This window comes from Denticeps clupeoides, chromosome 10 (assembly GCF_900700375.1).
Source record: "Denticeps clupeoides chromosome 10, fDenClu1.1, whole genome shotgun sequence".
Classification (NCBI taxonomy): Eukaryota; Metazoa; Chordata; class Actinopteri; order Clupeiformes; family Denticipitidae; genus Denticeps; species Denticeps clupeoides.
The window spans coordinates 17,059,662-17,084,287 of record NC_041716.1 but is presented as its reverse complement, the minus strand read 5'-3'; the positions used below and the strand labels follow the sequence as shown (position 1 = coordinate 17,084,287).

At 43.8% G+C, this 24,626-nt stretch overlaps 1 protein-coding gene across 3 annotated transcripts in view; it reads left to right on the top strand.

Annotated features, from left to right (window-relative positions):
- Nucleotides 1-24,626, top strand: part of arhgap46b (Rho GTPase activating protein 46b) — a 66,607-nt gene that overhangs the window by 10,190 nt on the left and 31,791 nt on the right. Inside the window, exons 1-2 of one of the 3 annotated variants that reach the window (XM_028993083.1) lie at nt 5,977-6,067; nt 17,343-17,771. In XM_028993083.1, coding sequence (XP_028848916.1) covers nt 6,042-6,067; nt 17,343-17,771 — 455 coding nt within the window. In that variant the 5' untranslated portion in view covers nt 5,977-6,041. Of the gene's footprint in view, nt 1-5,976; nt 6,068-17,342; nt 17,772-21,915; nt 22,043-24,626 lie in introns of those variants that run through there. The other 2 variants (XM_028993084.1, XM_028993085.1) reach the window with 2 other exon arrangements.

Sequence of the window (24,626 nt, the reverse complement as noted above, 5' to 3'; positions counted from 1 at the left end):
CCCCCAGTCTCACCCTGTTGTCCACATGGCCTCCAGTGCGGCCCTGGCAGTCTCAAGCCCTGGTTTTGTGTAGCGTGGCATGGTGAGAACCCTGCATTTGTTCATGATGATAAAAAAAAAAAATCTGTCAGGAACAGCTGCAGCTTTCCCAACATGCAAGTGAGAAGATAACAGTAGAATGGGAATGATTGTGCGTGTGTATTTGAGAGAAAGAGTGAGCAAAGTGTGAGTTTATTTACTTTGATGTAACCAGAATTAACTCATTTTAAACCCTCAGTGCCTCCGAGGCCAAAGAAATTATTTGTAAGGTTTTATTTTTTGTGTATTATGTATTTGTAAAACTGTATTTGTAGGTATTTTAATTAATTATGGAGACTTGTAAAAAATGTAGAGTAATATTTTCACATAAATACACACACACACACCCTGTGGTGGGTTAATTCAGCCCATCAGTACAGTGAAAACAGTCTGGACAGGAGAAAAGAAAAGACCCTTTATGGCGGCAGTGGCTGGGGGTGGTGTTCATGGGAGAGTATTCATAAAGGCACACACACACACACACACACACTTACACACACACTCTTTCATACAGATATAAAGGCTCATACACACTCAATTATATTAAACTCATTCAATAGCTCCCCGCCTATCTGTCACACATATACACACATGGTGCATACACACACACACACACACACACACACACACACACACACACACACACACGTTGAGCATGCATAGAAGGAGCAGGAGCCCATGTCACAGTCCACGCAGATGTGTTATTGAGTAAACACTGTGTGAAAGTGCCAATCACAGATGGCATCCCAGCATCCTAACAGAGGAGGAAAAAGAGAACAACGACCGCAAACAAGCAATGAATGAATGTTCGGGAAAGAGACTGAAAAGACCCGCATGTCCACAGATCCAGTGGCGCTGAAGTATCCTGCACGCCCCTCCCTGTTGTGCTTTCCACCCTTCTGCTCCTTTGCTCCTCATATATGCGTAAAACAATACTCCAAATCTATGTCCAAGTCTGCATCTGCGTTTCCCATTTTCAAGCAGGGGAGCACGCATGGACCTACAGCCTCTCTGCTGGATTACTTAGTGGTGCAGAATTCCATGTTTTCTGTTCTGGACAGATCAAAACATGCCAGGCTGCTCTGACCTGACTCCTGTTTCCATCTTTCTCTGTGTTCCAGTGGGATTCTGGAATATTCCAGAGAAAGCGGAATTGTCCCAGGGACTAATGAGACTCGTTTACTTTTACAGTTATTTCCAAGACATGATGATGTTATTATGTGCTCTGCTCTGCATGCATGTGTGTGTGTGTTTGCGTGTGCTTCAGCGCTGAATGAAGCAGAAGGTTGTCTGGATATGAAGACAAATTCTGAGCACCCATTCTAACGTGGGTGGTATCATGGCACTCGTGGTTTGCATATTCGATCGTATGAACTAATGCACCTGTCATAAATATGATGAATAGCCTGAAAGCCACAACCGACATTTTTTTTACTTGTCAGAACATGCAACATTGCCAACATCTTCATTTACTGACACTGCACAATTTTTGTTGGATGGATCTCAATAATACGTTGCGATTAACTGCAGGTGTAGAGTTATGTGTAAAGATTATTTTTTTTGCAAGATGAAAAAATGCAGAGGGTTTATAAAAATGACCACACTCACCACACTGCTTATTACATAATTTTACCTGTTGTGGTTTCTAGCAACATGGTTTTATAATCAATCAAAACCCAAAATGCAATCTGGTTGCCAATAAATACTACAGGGGACATACTGGGATACCAGTGACTTATTTTGTACATTATAGACAAGTCAGCAAATGGTAATTTGAGGGTCTTTTTAGGTCAAGATCTGTTGGGTGAGGGGCTGGGTGTCTGGAATGTGAGAATTTTCCAAAGCCCTTCTGGTTTCCTGTTGTAGCCATAATAAATTCTCTTAATGTGATGGACCCGGATGTGTCTCCTCTGTCCCTCGGCGTAGTGCCGGTAAGCAAGCTGACACAAGCCCTGCATTCTGGACACGGTACCTGCTGTCGGTGTGTCCTCCTGTTTACTCTAGCTTCTGTTGCAAGCTGCCTCAGAGCATAGATCCGATTTGCCTAGAACTGCGTGTGTCTGCGTTGCCTGTAGAGTAACATAAATCCAGTGGAAATTGCATGATGTTGAACAACTGTTCCCCCAGCTCTTCAGAAAAGCCTCTGTTAACCAGTTTCATAACCAAGGAGGAAAGTGGATTTATGAACAGAAGGGGTGTTTTCTCCCATTCCCTCTATGATGGATGTTCTCTGATGAAAAGGCAGAGAGAAAGATCTTAATGGCAGTGTACTGTGGGGGTTACGTTCTTCTCGCCAGGAATGACTGCAGGTTCTGGCAGTCAGGCTCAGCATCTGTCTCTCACACTCTTCCGTTTCGTCTTCTCTTTTATCCTCAATCTTTCCTAAATCTGTCACCTTGAAAAAGTCATCAAGTCAAGTCTCAAAAGTAGTTCTTACAGTTAGTGAGAAAATGTGTCACTCTAGCAAAAAGAATAAACTTACATTATCAATGAAGAATGATTGTTAAGTTTAAGTGAAAGTGATTGTCATTCTGATACACAGCACAGCATACGGTGACACAATGAAATGTGTCCTCTGCTTTTAACCATCACCCTTGGTGAGCAGTGGGCAGCCATGACAGGTGCCTGTCTGCCTGGGGAGCAGTGTGTGGGGACAGTACCTCGCTCAGTGGCACCTTGACGGATCGGGATTCGAACCGGCAACCTTCTAGGGCACCACAGCCTCTGTAAAGGTCCCTTCTAATAAAAATTTCACTGGGATTATTTAACATTATTACAAGTTCTCATAGCCTGTCTATGGTCCTGCAGTGGCTAGATATGTATAAAGAGTGCTTTTGCCATTCTGCTTTGACATTCAGAGAGCGACATCTTAGATGGTCTGATCTGGAATTTGTCCCCTTATGTTGTCATAAGGGGAAAGGTTACCTCCCCTTTCTCATGCTTTGTCGCCCAGAGAATTTCCCAACCCTCCCCTAAAAATGGAACTCAGCGTCATGGCTTGAAAACATGCAAACCATTGCAGATACTCAGTCATTGGATGTAAAAATGAGAAAAATGTATTTAGTTTATATCTGTCACACAAGACTCTGAAGAACCAGTGGGTTCATTTAATTGTTTTCTGGAATGCCCACTCATTACTATAGGCCGCTCTCCTGCTCACCCCGCCTTTCTTTTTATCATTATTATTTAAAGCTACAGACACCCACTGTCAGGATTGCCTGCAGCTGGCCTCCACACCTGACTTTAATCCTGACGCCCCATAAATGCCGGAAGTTTCCGCCCGTTCGGGGCCGCTGGCATTTTCGTGAACTCGCTGCACGAACTTGACCTAGTTTTGTTTTATGTGTTTTGAGTTCTGGCAATCGCCACACGCCTACGGGTTTGTTTCAGTTCGTGATTTATGTTAAACTGTTTTCGGCCACCGCGCCCATCTTTATTTGTGTTTATTGTTTATTTAATAATAAAAACCCCTTCCCAGAATGTCAGACCTCTGCGCTTCCTTCCCCCGTAAGTCCGTAGACGTGACAGAATGCCAGCGGCCCCGAACGGGCGGAAACTTCCGGCATTTATGGGGCGTCAGGATTAAAGTCAGGTGTGGAGGCCAGCTGCAGGCAATCCTGACACCCACACGGTGTGTCCTGGGTAAATCTCATTGTGGGACTGGATCAAAGTGGCTGTAATTCTGCACCAGGGACATTAGATACAGTACGATATAAAAGCCAAAAAAAGTTAATAATAGTGAACCTTTAAACAGTTCAAATTCTGTTTATCAGTACACATGAAAACATGTCACAGTACGCTAATCCGGATTTAGAAACCACAGGGACCAAAGTGATGGAATTCCAGGATTTGCTTGAGTTTGCAGGACATTGTGGCCCTAAAAGCTTGTCTAAACCTCTCTTGGCTGATCTCTAGCAACACACAAAGGGATGCAGGTTTACTCACACGTGAATTTGGAGTGTTGCACACCCAGGCACATGTTCCTTTGGTTGGAAGAAAGAGAATTTCCATAGCAAGATAATCTGTGCTCTGAGCTGAGTCACAGGGCACAGGGCCTTGAAAAAAATGTCGACCTGGAGATGGGTGGACGGGGTCCCACAATTAAACCTGTAAATGGACTTTGAGGTGCTTCTTCAAAACCTGCTCTGTTGGGTCTCGAGGTCAGCAAGTTTTCATGGCCTTGCACACTCCTACACAACATGTAGCACCATCATTAGCTGACCAACCAGGCAAGTTTGTGATTAGATTGAGCTTCAACAACATAAAAATACTTTGTGTATTTAATGGCTAATACACACTCATGACTGCCAAGACTAAATGTTTGCCTGGAAGATAGCTGCCAATAAACTGGTGTTCCAAGACATTATTATGTCATTACACCAGTTAGTTTGGAAATTTCAATAGCCTGAGAGGACTACTGGGGTTGACAAAATTTCATGAAATGAGGCACATGCTGTCACACGCTGTCATATTGTTGTATGGTTATAAACAAATCTAAAGTTGCTCAGTAAATTTTTAGGGCTTTGTTGTTCCAACACTTAATATAAAGTGATATTGTTACTGGTGTGCTTAACAATAGCACAACGCTAGAGATGTGTTCTGTAAATGCAGCTGGCTAATTAGCTAACTAGGCTGCCGCTATTTATGCTAATGTATTTTATGAAAAATAACCAAAAAATAAGCACATTTAGCAAATCTAGCAATTATGTTCCCTTATCTAAAGCTGTGTGATTTTGAAATAGACATCATTTGTACAACTCAATTTAGCGTACAACACAATAAATTCACCTGTGTAACCATCTACTAGTATGAAAGTGAAGTGGTGGTCACACGTGATACACAGGAGCACAGCACACAGTGCACACAGTGAAATTTGTCCTCTGCATTTAACCCATCACCCTGAGTGAGCAGTGGGCAGCCATAACATTTACATGTTAACCAACTCAGGTGTCAATGAACAATTTCTTGCCAGAAAGTTTTTGGCCATTCATGTGCATGAAAATCATAACACAATATTTCTAATGCCATGTGAAAATATCATTCATATCATATCATTCATGCACTCCCTTTAGTTTTTATAATTAATAACTAAATATAAAATACATTTTTCTTTTTACTACTATGTAGATTATGTTTTGTACTGTCAACAGATTTGTACAGTCATAAAGGAGGTAACCGTTTCTAATTAATTAACAATAGCATTATGCTAAGTATATGCCTAGGCTCAGAATTTAGCATGTGATTAGCATAATTCTAGTATGGACACTTATGGGCCCATTGTTGTATGGAGAAAGACTCTGCTTGGGCTGAGGAAAGCACTGAGGGATGAAATGTCCGGGGTGGGGGTTCAGAGAAACTGGTCAGGCCTGTGGTGAGCGGCCAGAGGCAGCCTGGACACATGGCTGATATCGCAGATGCTCCTGTGATTACCGACATGGTGGCATCTGCTGTGTGGCCGGAGCTGGCATATGCGGACCCCCGCTCAGGAGGTCCAGAGGTACGGGTCAAAAGCGGTCTGTTGAGAGCTAATAAACGGCCTGATGTGAGGCGGAGGTTGTTAGCGGGGTTTTGTAACAGGATTAGAGAACTTTGTTTTGTGTATCAGACTGTAAGACTGTACGAGTTCTCATTGTACGGTCACAGAAAGCCAAAGCTCGCAGTGCCAAGAGGCCAGGCAATGCCATGGATATTGAAATATTAAATACAGCCGTTAGGTTTCAATATGAGCAAAGTCAAGAAATCCGTTTTTTTTTCTGGGTGTGTATTTAGAAGAATCAGGGTTTCTCAGTTAGTTGGATTAAAGTTTAATTTAACGTTATGATTGTCCCGTAGGGCATGGGGAAAATGATCATTTCATTTGCTTTTACAAACACCCCCTGGGTTTTTTTTGACATGATGTTTTTTTCAGTGTTTTGCCTTGACTTGTTGAAGAATTGGATTTCGAGGGCCTGGTGTTACATGTGATGTGCCTTGACGGGAGATTAAAGGAGTAAGTGCGTTATTAAACCATTTAACCCCTTGTTAACCAAAGACTCTCAATATACAGACACTGTTTTAATGTTTTTTTATTCTATTCTGTTTTATTCTATTCTTTCTTACTGCTCGGTATGTATCCGAGTTAAGTCCCCATCCATTTAGAACACAAGTACTAATACATAAACATGGCGATACATTGTTCTGAGTGACAAAAGCAGATGTGATTTTTCCCTTAGCATAACACAAATGCATGCAAACACACACACACACACACACACACACACACACAGAAATCTAGAGTAAGGGAAGAGTCAGATTGAGATGCATTCTCTAACAGACAAGGTTAATGGGTTTGCTGCTGTGTGGCAGTGTTGGGTTACTCCAGACAGAGGCCATCACTCCCACTCAGAGGAGCCTTAAAGTGCAACTGGGACTGGGTGTCAGGTCTTGATGGGTTCTACACAGGAGAGATTCTGGCCTGTCAGTGAAAGTGGATCATGACATGAAAGCTCTGTCGCCAGAGCACGTCTTCCTCCTCTCCAGTATTCCATCTCTGCTCTGTCTGCCTGTAATGCTTTGAGACTATAGAACATGAACCTCCTGCCATCCACACTGATCATTTCCACAGATGCACCAAAGCCTTGTGTAACAATTTAAACACATCCCCATAGCTTAATTACACACAATGGAAAATGGAATGGGCTGCGGCACTGTAGGACACTGATACTGATGCTTTATTCCGTCTTCCCTCCTTGAGGACAGCTTACTTATGTTACCCTGTGCTGTTGATATTGCTTCATTGCTAGGAAACCATGAAGTGATGAAGTTGAGGGCGGAGCAGGCTGGTTATTTTTAGAAGGTGATGTGTGGTCCAGCTGCAGCAGTGTGGTCAGTTTGATAGGGACCTTTAGAGGTTTGTAATCAGGGAATCAAGTGTCGTCTGTCTGTCTCGTGTGCGATGCTTGAAAAAAAAGAGCAGTATCTATAAGCACAGGGTCAGCGTAATATGATGCATTACACACATGAACAGTAGGGGCAGTATAGGGAAGTATGGTGTTAAACTTCCAAACAAGATCATAGGTTTTGGAGAGAAACTATCTGATTGTCTTTCTAATTTGCATAATATATGTTACATATAAATGACCAATTACAGCATTTGCCAGATGCTCTTATACAGAGTGATTTACACAAATCCATCGTTGAAATCCCTCATTTAGATACCGTTCGCATAACAACCATGTTTTTTTTTTTATATTGAAAGAATATTTTGTCGAAATACTCTTTGCTAAGAGTGATGAAAGATCTGAGGTAGGAGGGTGCTGCTGACCCTACGCCAGCTTTGTAGGCAAACATCAGTATTTTGAATCTGATGCAGACAGCTATAGGAAGCCAGTGGAGGGAACGTAGCAGTGAGGATGCAATGAGCTAGCATTCTCCGTGTTGATACGATACCTAGTTTTTGGATATCGGCCAATCACAAGTACCGATCTGATACTAGAATTTAATGAATTAGCTGCCTTACTCTGATTGCTTTGTTATGTTTAAGGAAACATTTTAACTAAATAAAAATATATTATACTTAAATACTGTTTTCTTTACGATTTTCTTTTACTATTGCTGCTCTCCTCAGCTCCGTTTTCAACCATTTTGCTCCTTGCTAACTTAGTGAAGTACGTCACAAGGTACTGTATTGTTATACTGTGATCAGGAAAAATACCCAAACCTGATCACAGAGATCAAGCTGAATTTTATAGCGATCATCTAATGAGATTGTATAACCACCCAGCCCTACTTGTAAGAATACAACGGTTATGCATATATGCAGATGCACTGCTTCAAACTGTTTTGCTGAGCCCCTTGGGAATGACCTCTTAGGGATTCTGCTTTTGTACCTGCCTTGCTAAGTTGGTCATGTTGTACCCCTCGAAACTATGGCAATGCAAATGTTGCAAGGAGCAGTTCTTTAAATTTGAACAATATGTACTTAAAAAATTCTTTCAATTCACATGAGCCAATACTTTATTCACTACAGAACGTAGATCACAAAAATGTTCCAACTGGGAAATTGCACACCTTTATTCGCTAAATTAGCTTCCGGTTTGTTACGATCCCAGTTCCAGGAACTTTGCACGTTCAATAGGACAGTTGCCCGCCTCCCGTAAGGGCATAAAGCCATTTCTCAAGCTCCATGGACAGCTGGTTGATGCCAACATGAAAGGTTTAGTGGGGATTTGATGGAGATTGAAACATACTGACACGGTTTTTGCTTCTTTGCCCAGGCTTGTGTGCATTTGAGAGTGAATCTGTCAATATGTGTGTGTGTGTGTGTTTATAAGGACGAGTCTTAAATGCGTCTGTGATGCAGGCCTGAAGGTGCAGAGCGCACTGGGAGACTCGGGTTACGGTGGGCTTGCGTTATTAATAGGAGGAGTGGAGTGTGTGAGGGCCGACACTCGGCACTCCGGACAGACGCATGGAGAGAAGAGGAGGAAGGCAGCGTTTTACGGGGCAGGAGAGAGGAGTCCTGTTTCACTTACTGGCATTTACAGGCAGTAGGAGAACAGTGGGAGTGTTTTTTTTTTCTTTATGTGTGTGTGTGTGTGTGCGTGTACACAGTCAGGCTCTGTCCTGTTCTGCAGGTCTTGGTCTGTCTGTCTGACAACAGTCGACTCTGCCATCAACCAGCTCTGGGAGCCAAACGTTTCATCTCTTCCCTTAACATTTGTTTTACAAGCAGCAAGTTGATACTCGTAAACTGCCCCGCCCTGGCCACACACACGCTTGCAGCCACACACACCCACACAGGCTTGCAGTCAAGGGAGTGTTTTAAGGTATTGACTCTTGGACTGGTTAGACTGATGGCCGCTAATAAAGCTTCACAGGGCTGCCAGAACCAATCAGACGCGTGACACGTAACTCAGCACCGCTGTGGACGATATTGCATGCATTCCTGACAACAGAGGAGAGACTGAAGGAATACCGTATTTTCTAAACCTGCAGTCAGGGTCATGGAATGTTAAATCTTCAAGCGCTTGCGGGAACTGCCTCTGCACACGGTGCCAGTTCATTGCAGGGGTTCAGTATTAACACTCAGTACAGTCTAAGGAAATTTAATAACAAAACACAACAACATTTACAGCATTTATCAGACGCCCTTATCCAGAGCGACTTACAATCAGTATTTACAGGGACAGTCCTCCCTGGAGCAACTCAGGGTTAGGTGTCTTGCTCAGGGACGCAATGGTAGTAAGTGGGATTCGAACCCGGGTCTTCTGGTTCATAGGTGAGTGTGTTACCCACTAGGCTACTAGTACCCTTGTCACAACAAGGCGACATTGACAGCAAATCAGCTGTTCAGTTGGGAGAACGGAAGGGTTCAGCCGTCACATTGATATTGTTGACCAGTGCATCCGTATGAAGCTTTTTCTGCAACGTATTGATATACGCAGACATTCATGCGATACTGTACTGATACCATTACAGCACAGCTTTACATTTATTTATTTATTTATTTATTTTTATTCTTGGCAAATTAACGGTATGCTCAGGAATATATATACCTGTGTGTGTGCGTGTGTGTGTGTGTGTGTGTGTGTGTGTGTGTGTGTAGGGTGCAGCATAACTGATGGTTATTCCAGTCAGTGCTGAGGTGTGTCTCTGAGTCAGCACTGATTTAGCACTTGTGGAAGAGGAGTGTGTTCTCTCTCTCTCTAACACACACACATACACACATTCCTGCCAAGAACTTTATTAGCATGAGAGGCACATTAGATTAGCTGGTAATAATGTTGCCTGTCAAATACCTAAACTCGTCATTCCCCAGATTCCTTAATTTTAATAAAACTGATGTGGTGGGAAAGAGAGAGAGCAATGTGCAGCGATTGACAGGTGACCTTGGTGTTTCTTTTCCTCTTGTTTCTGATCATGTGTGTGTGTGTTAGGGTGGTAGTTGCCTAGTAGGAAACACACTTGCCTATGAAATAAAAGACCACAAAGTCACAGGATCACCCACTACCATAGTGTCCCTGAGCAAGACACTCCATGGGGACTGTCCCTATCACTGCTGATTGTAAGTCACTCTGGATAAATGCTGTAAATGTATGTGTTAGAATGTCTAAAAAAATTGTTGGACTACAATGCATGAAAATCATGATTTAAAAAAAATCTGATAAATATTTCATATCTATTTTCCCAGTGCCTAGTAAGATAGTGTATGGGGTGTGTTCATGTCAAGTGAATCTGCCAACATGTTCAGGTGTCTATTGTGTTTGTGTATGAGTGTGTGTCAGGTCCACACACACCTCTGATTCTGAAAAGAGATCAAGCCGAGTGGAGATGCCTCAGCTAACTACACCTCAGCCACAACCACAACCAGATCAAACAGGGATCATGTGATTAGACGCTCACTTTTCTTTCTCGTTCAACTGTAGGAAGCATTGAGACACTTTAACCAGGAACAGATTTTTGTCTTAGTTGGAGATTTTGACGGGGACGTCCTACCAGTGTTCGGCTGAAAATGGAACTTTGACCTGTTTGCTTTGTGCACAAAGCACTACGCGTGTGAGTGTATTGTCTCTGTATGTGTGTGCCGTGCATTTGCTCGTGCAGAGCTGGGCAGGGGCAGCAGTTGAGAACAGGAGACGGATCAGCAGGGGCAGGAGAGCAGGACGGGGGTGGAGTTGAGCAGGAATCGGGGTAATTGCTCGCAGACCCGCCGAGCAGGAGCAGATGGCGGCGTGTGTGTTTTGTGTCTTGTGCACGTGTGTGTATGCTACACCCCCACCTGCCTGCCAGTCTGTCATACAGGGCCGTGACAGGCATTTACGGACTAGTTCAGTCCAGCAGTTCATACTGTCTTCCCATGTGCTGGGACACAAACAGTAAATAAATAAATAAATAAATAATAATAAAAAATTTTCACAACTGGAGTTCTCGGGGTGCTCCGGTTCCACGTTCCAGGCTGGAGTTTGAAATACCATGTGTATGTTCCCGATGCCCTGTGTATACATGTGTATACATGTATCCTCATTGTGTCTAGTACGTGTCCTGTCTTTGTATTTTTATCAAGTTTTGTGTAGATGTTAAAATCACCTGTTAAAATCACATGACTTTTTTATTGCATAACATCACTGAATGGATGTATTTCACAACTATGTTTCCCTTTATCTTTGTGCAAATCTGCAGGTGAATGAATCCTGGTTTTTAATGGTACTTTATGGTCAGTGTTTGTCAGTTTGAGAATGGGAATGGGTTTGTCTCTCATGCCTCTGTGTCTCCGCTATTCCCACAGCGCATTACGCTCTGTACGGAGATTGAACTTAATATTATAATAATGTTGTGTATGGGATGAGTCACTGTCTCTCTGTCCTCCTGTATGTCTGTCCTCCTCTCTCATCCTTTCACCACAATCCCTCACAATCCTCCCCTTCACCCTCTTAACCTTCTCAACATGCAATCCTCTTCACTCACCCAACATTTCATTGCTGAGGCAGTTTTCACTTATCATGTTGTGTGTGTAAAAAATGTTCTCACATTTTGAGAAAGTTCTGGAAGCACTTTGCAGTTGCTCCCACAGGACAGTGAGTCAAACAGACCAATCAGACAGCAACAAACACCAGCCTATAGGGTGGGAGGTTAAAATAGTCTTCCACATGCATAAAACACACACACTTGTACAACACGTTTGAGCCACTTGTGTATGTGTGTAAATGTTTTGTATGAGTAAGTATGTGTCTAAGTGAGAGTGTTTTCTCTGTTTACTCTCGCTCCAGAGGATGCTCTGTTTGGTGTGCGTGTCTGGTGAGAAGCCCAAGTGAGAAGCAGCATTGGCTGTCACAAATTTACTGTAATGTTGAAATGAACAAGTGTGAACAGGCACCAGTATAAATACCATTAGAGTCCAGGCGACGGACTGACACCATGGTGGGCAGACAAAATCCTGGTCTGTAGGACAGTAGATAGTAGTAGCCTCTGAACCAGAAGTCCACAAAGTCACAGCTTCAAACCCCACTTACTACCATTGTGTCCCTGAGCAAGGCACTTAAACATGAGTGTCTCCAGGGGCTGTCTTGGTCACTACTAATTGTAAGTCAAGCTTGATAAGGTAAATGATGTAAATGTAAAATGTGTTGTTTCATACTGTCTCTTTTACCCTCCCTTTACCCTATCAGGCATGCCAACTGAATGCCAATGTAAACACAACTGATATGTTTTGTTCAACAGCCAGTTGCTTGAGCCTTTGTGGCAAAATATTGAGTTACTATAGACTATATAAAATATTGAATTTCGGGAAAGGGGTGAGTGCTACGCATTTCTTTATAGTATAGGAACATTTGATCCATTTGTGCAGACACTGAAGGACATGAGAAATGAGTGGAGGCTGAAGGCGTCTGGGAAAAGACCGTGTGGTATGCGGTGCGGGGTTTTGGGGGTAATGAGCACAGCGCCTGACATGCTTTCGCTGCGCCAGGCCTCTTGGGCGCAATAACAAAAGGCACTTGAGAGAGCAGACGTTGGCCATTGTTGTGTCATAAACTCATCATCCACGTCTCGCCGTTTGGGTTCGCCTGAAGCTGCCGCCTCGCAGGCCGTTGGCCAACCCGCTGAAGAATGTTTATTACCCACAAATGTAGAAGAGTCTGCGCGTCACTGTTCTCACTGGGGAGGGGTACCAAAACCCAGTATTATATGAACACAAGGGGGAACTTTTTAAGACGCTTTTTAACACGCTTTAAAATAGAATAGAAAGGAACAAATAGCACCTTAACATAAAATAGCAAACAATTAAGTAACTTGATCACTATCAGCAAATGTGTGGAGGACCGGGACTTGTGGCTAGATGTATTCAACTGAAATGTTCTCCAAATGTCACTCCTGCTAGAACATAAGCAGGTGAAGAGGTCACGACCTGCAGCATGTCCTGCACCTTTCATCTGCTTTTAGCTTTCAGCCCGACCCTGACCCTCACTTATGCTGTGCTGACTGTTTCCTCTGTATATGTGTGTGTGTGTGTGTGTGTGATAGGGATGTATTGTGTGACTTCAGCTCTGTTCCTACCCAGATGTCTACACGATGTTGTCTGCTACTCAGTATTCAGGACCCTCTTGCTGCTGGTGTGTGTTCTTGTGTGTGTGTGCTGTTGCCATTGTGACTGGTTGTGAGTGCATATGTGTTCCCTCACCCCCAACTCACTTACATGCAAATCACACTCAGACACATGCAAAACACACCAGCCTATGGTGTAGTCTGACACGCCCCTCTCCAGAAATGTGGATCTGCACTGTGTGTGTCACAGCAACTGTGACTGGTCTGTGGTGGCCTCACATTTGTGGAAGTTCTTCTGCAGCAACAGGTCCTCAGTGTACAAAATGAGAACAAGGAAAGTCTGGCAGACTGTTGCAGACCTACAGAGTTATGTTGTGCTGATTCATTCCAGTTTCTTTTTCACTGTTCATTTTGCTACTCATTGTAAGCAATACAGAATTATGTGCACATACTTAAAGTGAAGTGATTGTGAAACTGCAGCACAGCACATGATGACACAATGAAACGTGTCCTCTGCATTTAGCCCATCACCCTTAATGAGCAGTTAGTTGCTGATATAAAGTTGATATTACCCTATATTTCTTTGCTATGTAAATTGGTATTATCTTGATTATACCATTTTCCCCTTTATACCATTATACAACATCCCTCTCATAAAATGTCCTTAATTTTATGTACCTAAAATGGTCCTGGTTGTATTATGTGTATTTTTGTTTAATCTCCTGAAAGGTCTACTATTATGTTCTATTATGTTATGTGTACAGAGAAACTGGGCATCCTCTGTGTGCATATACAGTGGGTACGGAAAGTATTCAGACCCCATAAAATTGTTCACTCTTTGTGAAAGTCATTTAAGTCATTTAAAATAATTTAAGTTCATGTTTTTCATCATTAATGTATGCACAGCATCCCGTATTGATAGAAAAATATAGAACTGTTTTTCAGATTTATTAACAATGAAAAACTAAATATGGCTGGGCCAGCCATAATAGACATTCTGGAATCTGGAATAACTTTTTTATTCTGTACTCAAATATAAAACCATGTTTATGATATAACTGCTATATTCTATAATCTATGTATTTTGTCACAGTAGAATACAAACACACACAGTATCCCTGAATGAGCTATTTTGTCACTTGCTTCTTTGTGTCCACCACCACTACCGTCACAACTCGGGCAGAAGGCGGGACATCAGGGTAACAAAAGGGATTTATTATAGCACAAAACCGGCACAAGGGCAAAAAGGAACAGAAAAGGGAAAGAACTTAAACAGACCCGCAGGCATGTGATGATTGTCTCTGGGTCCACATCAACGTAGCAGCCCAGTACTGTGGCCGCTACCCCTTTTTATGCAGCCCTGGTCAATCAGGCCAATTGGGGCTAAGCTTTGATTGACCAGCGTTCCCTAATCAGGTGCCTTGGCACGGACCTATGTGCACCCAGCCCATGGGCATCACCCGTATCATTATAACCTCCCTTATTTTCTTTACTTTTCATCTCTGATCGCTAATCTTGTAACACACAGGAAAGCTTGCATGCACGCACACACATACACCCAAAGGGATGCTTTTGCCACACAAGCACTTCCACACAATGGGTCTATATTACAATGGCAGTCTGTTGGGATGTGACTGTTCTGTGTCTGTGTGTATGTGTGTGTGTGTGTGTGTGTGTGTTGCCCATGACCAGAGTGGCCAATGTTGAGGCCATCCCCTTTGGTCCCCGTTTTGTTGTCTGTGTTTGTGAGGGACCACTGAGCTCCAGCAGATGGTCATCACTGCACTGCAGGGGAAGAACAGGAGGATGTGCCTCTAGCACCACCCACAACCCACACCCTCACTCACACACACACACACACACACACACTGTGCTCATGGATACACCAGCAGCCTGTCAGAACACTGAGTTCCACCCATGTGCGTGGCTGTTTGAAGCGGTATGTTTGGTGTGAGTCTGGAACCGGTGGAGATGGAATGCATTGGTCTGCTGTACACTGGGCTTTGAAAGAGGATCAAACTATTGTACAAGGTAATGGACCATAAGGTCAGTCTATATACCTGATCTACAAGTTCAGCTTAAAAGAATTTAGTGAATTTAGTGAATTTTGCGTAATTGAGTTAAACCTCCCCCTTCAGCCACAATCAAGTATTAACTATAGTTTATATGCTGTTTTGATTATAGATAATGGGTTTATGATTGTATAATGAAGGTTGACCTTTTGAATTCAATTATGAAATCAAATGACCTTTTTTACGATTTTCTAATTATTTTTTGAAAGTACTGGAATGCACTGGAACAAAGATTCCAGAACACTTGTTATAATGATGTTGTTTATTTTTCATTGATTATTTTTTATATCCCAGTTTTTATGTGTGCCACACACCATGCTAAGTGAGAATGGTTCTCTCAGATGTGGAAGAAGGTTCTTGTTCATGCAGTGAAAGAGACATCTCCATTTTACAATTTTATTCATCTGTTTTGGATGTAAGAGAGAAATACAGAAAACATGTGTCAGTGGGACACATGGGATGGATTGTGTGTGTCTTGCTGTGTCTGTAGAATGTTGCTGTGCCTTCTTTCAAACAGATTCAACAGGTGTGTGTGTGTGTGTGTGTGTGTGTGTGTGTGTGTGTGCCCCCTTCAGCTGAATCCATTTGACCCTTGTTTGCTGTGTGTGTACCAGGTGGTATGGTGGAAGGTTCCTGGTGTCAGGGCCTCCGAATTTCACACTCTGAACAGATGCAGTCTAGGTTTCTGTTTATTCTGTTTGCTGCTCGGTTGTTGTCATGGACGCAGATCAGTAAACCTCTTGAACTCGCACCTCCACCAGGAGAGAGTGCGGGAAGAGCCAGGAGACTTACAGCTGGAACAACTGGCTTTGCATGTTAATGTATGTGTGTTAATATGTGTGTGTGTGTGTGTGTGTGTGTGTGTGTGTTTGTGTGTGTAAAGAATGCTGGAATCTATGGCTTTGCGACAGTGTTGGGGTTGTAGTGGGGAGATGATGTATGGTAAGACACTCGCCCATTAACCAGAAGTCCACAAAGTCACAGGTTTAAACCCCACTTACCCACATTGTGTCAATGAGCAAGACACTTAACCCTGAGTGTCTCCAGGGGGACTGTCCCTGTAACTACTGGTTTGATAATTGCTGTAAATGTAATGTAAATGTACATACCTGTATGTTTGTTTCAAAGTTATTATAATTTTAATCATTAAAACAGATTCAGATTCCCAGATGACTTGAAGGTTAATGTTAGATTGCAGGATCCGTCTGTGGTGGGCTGAGTTCCTGGGGCTCCTGATTAGGACCCTGGATCGTGAGTGAGTGGACGACTGTTTTTCCAGTCTCCTCCTGCAGAATACAGCAAGGTCATCAACAACTGAACCATCTTGCTACACTGTGCCTGGTATGATAGGTATAATTTACGGATTAACCAATATGAATAGCATTTGATGTTTAGTACATTTCTCAAGGAACAGCCATGTGTAAGGAGCTACGATGGAGTGATGGAGTGTGTGTGTGTGTGTGTGTGTGTGTGTGTTATTGCAATTAAATCAAACAAAGTACATGTCACCCTGGACTTGAGAAAAATGCAAAAACAAATGTGTGCTTTCCTGACCGACTCCAATGAGCTCTCCTGCCCCCGTCTGAATGTCACGGAGTGTTTACTGAGTGTTTTGTGCTCTGCCACCGAGACCCTACTGCAGCGGTACTGGGTTGCCCAGCTACATGAATGGGAATGTGTATCCATGCCACTAAAAGCGCCTCCAGGCTGGTAACAAGTGTTTCTGATCCTGTTTGCATTTGTGTACAATGAAGGCCGAGTTAAATTTGGATCGGAGATAATGGCCGAGTCGTCACAGGGGTCGGCTGGGGCTGCTGGACACTCGAGCCGCTCGTGTCTCTTCTGGAGGGTTTTCTGGGAGAGGAGTCACATCAGCCTCCGGTGTTGACAGTTGTCTGGCATTTGTGGAATATAGTTTTTTACAGAAGATGCTTTGGCATGTTTCAGGTGGTTGGCATGGTTCCTCAAAAGCTCTGCTGTTCTATAAGGAACTGTGTCTGTGTTTCGAGAATTGTGATTGCATGTGCCATGTCCAGTTCTGCTGTGTATTGGCAAGAATCTGACAATATGATACATGAAGGGGCTATGATAAAAAATATAATGATATCGCAATAATCTACGCAACGCAGATGCTTTAAACACAAACGGTTCCTGTGTTTCTCCTCCCCGCAGCTCTGACTGGGTGGAGATCCTGGAGCCGCGCTCAAGGGAGCGCATGTACGTGAACCTGGCCACGGGAGAGTGCGGCTGGGAGGTGCCTCCGGGCGTGGCCGTCCGTCAGTCGGACGGCAAGCAGTGGTGGGAGCTCTTCGACAGCAGCAACAACCGCTTCTACTACTACAACATTGCGAGCCAGCAGACGGTGTGGCACCGACCACAGGGCTGCGACGTGGTGCCACTGGCCCAGCTGCAGGCCATGAAGAGGAACTCCGAGTCGGACTTCAGGGCCCAAGCCAGACCATGCGCTGGAGAAGGGCGTTGGACCCCTCAGCCAGGAGCCTATCCCTCCCCTCCGGCCAGTCAGGATCTCGATGACTGCAGGAGGGACACAACCCCTAATGCATGCGATGGCGGCCAGGAGAACAGAAGGGAGCCCCGCTGGTGAGGGTTCATATCTGTCATTTCATACACACCTGACACACACCTGTATGCTCTGTGCCACATTCGTGTGTGTGTGTGTGAGCACATTCGTGTATAGCGTTGTTCACTGCTGTCTACACACAGTTCAGGGTGAGTCACATGGCCATACTCTCCTCAGACACACACACACACACACACACACACACACACTGCCAGTGTTAGTTGTCCCGTAGTGTATTCTTTTTGTGGAAGTGAAAGCCGTCTATCTCACCATCAGTCCAGAACAGACTAAAGTACGAGAGGGAAGGCAGATAATGTTGTGTACAACCCAGCTACAGAGAACACAGATAAGCACCGTAACAGATGGAGAGATAGAGACAAGACATTAGAGCAGATAGCAAAGTCAATAAAAAAAAAAGAGCAAACAGAAATAGAAAAAGGAAATGATGATGATGCAGAAACAGAGCTATTATTTCAACCCCAAACTAGAGTGGGGACTGATGTCTAATGAAAATTTGAAAACTGACACAAAAATCTCAATATGCAACAACATTCAACAATGGGGCAGTGGTGGCCTAGCGGTTAAGGAAGCGGCCCCGTAATCAGAAGGTTGCTGGTTCGAATCCCGATCAGCCAAGGTGCCATTGAGGTGCCACTGAGCAAGGTACCGTCCCCACATACTGCTCCCCGGGCGCCTGTCATGGCTGCCCACTGCACACCAAGGGTGATGGTTAAATGCAGAGGACAAATTTCACTGTGTGCACAGTGTGCTGTGCTGCTGTGTATCACAATGACAATCACTTCACTTTACATTAACTGAACTTAATCATGAACTTCTATGTTCCATAAACCATTATCCCACATGGGCCACCGACCGCTATTAGGGTCTCTTGGATATTTTGGCCCTGCTGACATTTATTGTGTTAGGGTTAGGAACTGATGACTGCTTTACTCACTCCTGAGTATCCCATTGTCACGATGGATAAAAGTGTCTTCCAATTATTGGTTTATACCAGCCACCTTGCAGATGCGCTGATCCCTGTCCCCAGTAAAATTGCAAATCACATGCAAAGCCACCGTCCGCCCCTCGTTCACCTCACATCAGGTTTTTGCATGTCTACATCCACGAAATGTTAAATTGGTTTACTTTATGTTTCACAGCCTTTGTCAGAGTTGAGCAACCGGTAACAGGATAGTATTTTTGTGCAAGGGTCTTTTTTTGTGCATTGGGCATTTTGTAGCATTATACATTGTCCCATAATAACACAATGAAGAGATTGTGGGCGGGGCAAGAATTATCTTGCAATTTTTGATACATAAGTGGTAGAGGAAACCATAGTCAAATTGTATTTTGCAACATTACATTTCCTGTCAAGTGTTTGGATGCACTTACTCTATGGAGGCTGTGACAGACTATTTTAATCTTTTTAATCTTATGGCTGCTTTTAAACTGCTTTGAACATGAAATACGTTTTCTTTTGTAGATACTGTTATTTTTACTGCTGATTGTTTAAAGACCCTTTTTATGTGGATTTTCCATATTTCATAATTGTGGCTGAATTTGTGACACTTAATTTTTGGACAACTGAAAAATATTATTTGGGTTTTATTTCAGGCCAAAATGTCATTTGTAGAGAAGTATTCCGAGAAACAAAGTTGCATAGCTCAAATTTGATAACACAGTACACACATTGGGCAAATATAACAAGACATAAACCATAAAAATTGTACAAGGCAGTGTGCTTTCAGTTTGACTGAACTTATTTTAGCAAAACAATAACAAGGTGACATCAAGACAATTGGCATTATGGAGATCCTGGAGATTGTGTCACAACACCAAGGAAAGGTAGGACCCAAGTGTAGGTGGAATACAAACAGGTTTATGGTTATGCCGAATGAGCAAACATATAGGGCTTTACTTTGGGAAAGGGAATGTGCAGACGGGAAAAGGGCACTCTCACAGGGACACTACACACTCACACCACATTTTACATTTACATTTATGGCATTTGGCAGACGGCCTTATCCAGAGCGACTTACAACGTGCTTTCATGTTACCATCAATGAAGTGATTCTGGTTCACTAGGACCCCCAACTGTGAATACAATAATTTTATTTGCTCGGTTGTAGTTTATCTTATGTAGGTCAGACTATAAGTTACAAGTTAGAATAAGTATTCTCTGTGCTGTTACTTTGATGTTCTGACATTGAGGGGAAGTTTGATCCACCACCGAGGGGACAAGACAGAGAAGAGTCTAGATGAGTGTTTGCTCCACTCCTGTTCCCCTTCTGCCTCCTTCTCACCGGCCAAGTTCCTCTGGTCATCCTCCCCAGCTCTTCCAGTGTCCACTCCCCATGCAATGACAGGCCCCATGATCAGATCCGCCAGTGTTTTCCACTCAAACCACCTTATTTCCAAAAGAAAGATTGTGTTCTTCTATGCACTTGCAGCACTCCTAATGTCTCTATTTAGACATACCATCCTGATGAAAACCAGTAAGTCTACAACCTGGACGGTCATCAGGAACTTGAAATGACACTACTGTGCCCGTCATAGCAGAGAAAGAAAGAAAAACAGGCTGAAGAGGAGGAAACCTGTGAGTCCACTCTGGCCATTAGTGTCAAACTGAGACTGAATTATAACGGCTAATTATATACCTTTCATGCCATGGTAGGAGCTGACGTGCATTGAAGGGGATGTGGTTTGGACAGCAGTGGTGGATAAAAAGCACCTTCACACGCACGTACAGTTGCCAACTATAACAATAGCAGAGCCCATGTAAGGCAGAGCAATAGTCACGCACACGCAATCACACACGCGCACACACCCACTGCATGGCTGCTTGCTGGAAGTTGCTACGTTGAGAGGTGTACAGATAATGAAAGGTGACACTTCCTGTCAGCAGGCTGAAACTAAATCTTTGCCAGCAAGTGTGTGTGTGTGTGTGTGTGTGTGTGTGTGTGTGTGTGTGTGTGAAACTAGCACTTTCAGTCAGTGTGCCATACATGCCAAGTGACATACCGGCACACCCCTAATGTATACAGGCCTGCATGACTTTGCGTTTGTCCGAGTAAGAACACCTCCACGTCAGTTGTGTGTAGGTGGGTGTGTGGATGTGTGATAACAGTGTATGGGGGGAGGACCCGCCCGTGTGTCACCGCGGCCGCGCATGGGCTGTGTGTTTCCACTCAGGGCAGCGTGTGTGTGAAGAGATGCAGATGTGACCTCATCCTGTTGGCTGGTTTCTGTCTCAGAACGGGCTTGACGCACAGATCAGTGAACGGCAGTGTGGGAGTCCGTTTCCTGTAAAACAACTGTCCACTGAATAGTATTCTGGAAGTTTGAGTAACACTTTGTGTTACAGTGTCCTGTTGTTCACACAATCATTCAGGGTGTTTCCTTATTAGGCAAATGCCATTGTGGCAACATGAACTGAGCTACATAGTTAAGCAATAGCTGTGCACTAAATCATCAGATAGAATGGCTTCAAGGTAACGTCCATAATGGTCCTCCCAGGCCTGGAATTTTGTTGCAGAGGGTGCTGAGTGCTGCTGGAATACTGGTACTGAGAGACAACTCGTCTCCCTACTACAGGCCTATGCGGACCCTTCAGCAGACATTTACAGCATTTTGTAGTTAAAGGGACAGTCCCCCTGGAGACTGGGACTTTGTGGTCTTCTGGTTCATAGGCTTGTCTCACACGGGCTTTGGCTTTCTATAATGATGTCAGTCTTGGATTGGACTGTCTTTGCCTGTGTGTATGCTTATGAAATCTTTTTATGTGGGGGACAGCAATACATGGTCACAGACATTCAATCATTAGCACACGCTGAAATGCGCTCTCTCATCTGTTCTGATGTGATGTACTACATTCATCATCGTGGTACTGATTTCTCTCTCGATACACACACACACACACACACACACACACACACACACACACACACACACACACACAAACATTTACACTTTGACACACAGACATAACAGGCGCCTGGTCAAAATAAGTTGCGAGCTCTTATGTGATTAAAAGTGGGGCAGACATTTGTCCCTGGTAGTGCAGGGCATATTTTAGGTATGTGTGTGAGAGAGAGAGAGGGAAAGAGAGAGAGAGAGAGTGAGAGAGTTTTTGCACTGCAGCCAGAGGACATTCTGAGCTGGTGGCTCTCAGAGACACTTCTGCCCGGAGACGGAGGTGCTGCGCCTGGGCAGCACTGAGCCCCCCCCCAGCTCTGGATTTCCTGTCAACTTTGTGGAGAGCTCTCGTTCCACCGTGCCTCCAGCAATGAGGGTGAGCGACAGAAACATGCGGTCTGAGAGCATGGCGTGGGGAGTGTGTGACTGTTGTGTCCCTGTAAGAAAGAATAACTATACCAGCCTTGGTAGACAGCTCTTCTGAACATTGCGTGGGTCTGTGGACGGGCGTGGCCCTCTGCAGTTTTTGGAGGGAATTGGGCTGTGCATGTTTTTATCAGTTTACTGATAGCACCTCTGTACTTTAGATTTACCAAACATTGATAATCTGTGTTTGTGTGTGTGTGTGTGTGTGTGTGTGTGTGTGTGTTTGAGAGAGAGAAAGAGACGGTGTGAAGTTTTATGTCTCATTTTGTCTTGTCTGCAAAGGAGTGTTTTCTTTACATTTGGGCTGTCACACACACACACACACACACACACACACACACACACACACACACAAACACGCATAAATGTAATAGGCAAAACATGTGGGGAGTGTTCTCTTAAATTACATGACGTTTGTCTTTAGGATTTACAAAAATAAACAGATAGATCTATGATTGACAGCTCTTATGCACCATGTCTTCCTTTTTCTTTGCTTGGTAAACTACTTGTGCACAGGGGCATCATTTGACATCTCAAGCATGATCTCTGCCAGTCACCTCAGGACCATGCCCACTACCGGGACAAAAATGCAGATCCTCAACATTTCAACTCATGCAATCTGATTGGGGAACTAGTCAATCTGACATTCCGAGACTTGTCTTATGAAGCACCATGAAAATATCCAGCACGTTATGTAACCACACTGTCCTCCGTCTGTATGTGTGGGGACCGTGCAAACCAGCAAAGACATGCACTGCAGTGCATATTGGGAACACACTCTCCCCAAGTGCACATTCACACACAAAAACACACACTGTGAGAAAACAACCTTGCCAAGCACACACTCTCTCCAGATGCTCACTCTCTCTCTCGCTCTCTTTCTCTCTGCCTGTGGGAATCAGATCTCCTGTCTCATAATAAACAGCTGGCATAATAATAAAAAAAAATGTAGAAAAGCTTTTCTCCTTATATGTTGTTATTTTCTCTCTCTTTAGTCCTCAGTCTTGTGTTGAAGCATTTTGAATCTGAGAGTATATAAGGGGCGTTATCACCAGCACACACTCCTGCATTATCACATTACTTGTGTACAAATCCATTCAGATTAGTTTCCTGATGTAAACATAATCCTCTGCTCAAAAGAGCCAACACACACACACACACACACATACCCACATACACATTCATCCCTGAAACAATGGTCTAAGATGCTGAACACTGACGTGTGTTCTTTATAATACAAGTGTTGCTTAGTTTTCCTGCAGCAGACTGAACTCTGGGTAAACATGGTAGATTAAGGTGCCTCTGACATGTTTGTTTCATGTACATTTATATTTACATTTACGACATTTATCAGTAGGTACAGGGACAGTCCCCCTGGGACACTCAAGGTTAAGTATCTTACTCAGGGACACAATGGTAGTAAGTGGGCATCTTGGACATCTGGTTCATAGGTGAGTGTCTTACCACGAGGCTACTATACACTGTATGTGTGTGTATGTTTCATTATACACAAAATACTAACATATTAGTCTCCTGCTTAATATTGAAACATTAATGTGCTCTGAGCACTTTCTGAGGTGACGTGGTCAAATATGCTTGTTGTCTCAGACTGTTGAATGGCTTTTCCACCCTTGCAGTATTCCACAAACAGTCAGTGTGTTTTTTTGTCTTTCTGCACTAATAGACAAGAGAACATTTCAGGGCAAAGCCACTCAGAGCAGCAGCATTATAAGAAAATACACAATATACAATAACAACAATAGAATATTTAACATGTAAACACATGTACAATACATTAGACAATAATGTGCAAATGGGATCACTGTGACAGAAGCTTGTGAAGGTTATTTTTTTGGTGATGGAATCATGCCGTCACCAGTACCAGTAACCCAGTAACATTTTGAAGCAGGATAAAAAGCTGCTTATGCTTTACTCTGTTTACATCTTAGCAAAAAGTATAAGTAAAATTTAACATCAAAGTTCCAACTTGACCAGTAGTGGTGCCAAATTCCCTTTACCTATCAGTGTGTTGTGAGATCCATACAGGATGAGCTGTTGAGTTTATGTTGTGTGTCCCCCTGAACTGGGGACCTGGCGGCCGCGCATGCAGGAGTCTTCTTGTTCTAGACCGAACGCCGCAGCGCCGAAGCGACCTTCCACCACAGCGTTTGTTTATGAAGAAACATTCCAGGCGGACAGACCTTCAGGAACAGACCAGTTCTGTTCTTTAGATGAGCCGCTCAGACAGACGCCAGGCCCTCCTGTGGTTCCGTCCTCCTGTCTGAATACCACCGCGGGGCCAGTTTAAAACCTGCAAGTCGGGCAGGGCGAATAATGGGCACCTGCCACAGTGGTGCCACTTACCCCAGCAAGGCCTGAAGCGCGCCACTCGGGTCACTGTCTGAAACCTTTAGTTGAGTTATGCACCTCGCCGAATCCGCCGCTGATCCTACCGGGCAACTTGCACCATGCCGCTGGGTCGGGTCACCACGTATCTGTTTCCTGGCACACTTTGCTGCTTCCCTCTCTCTATC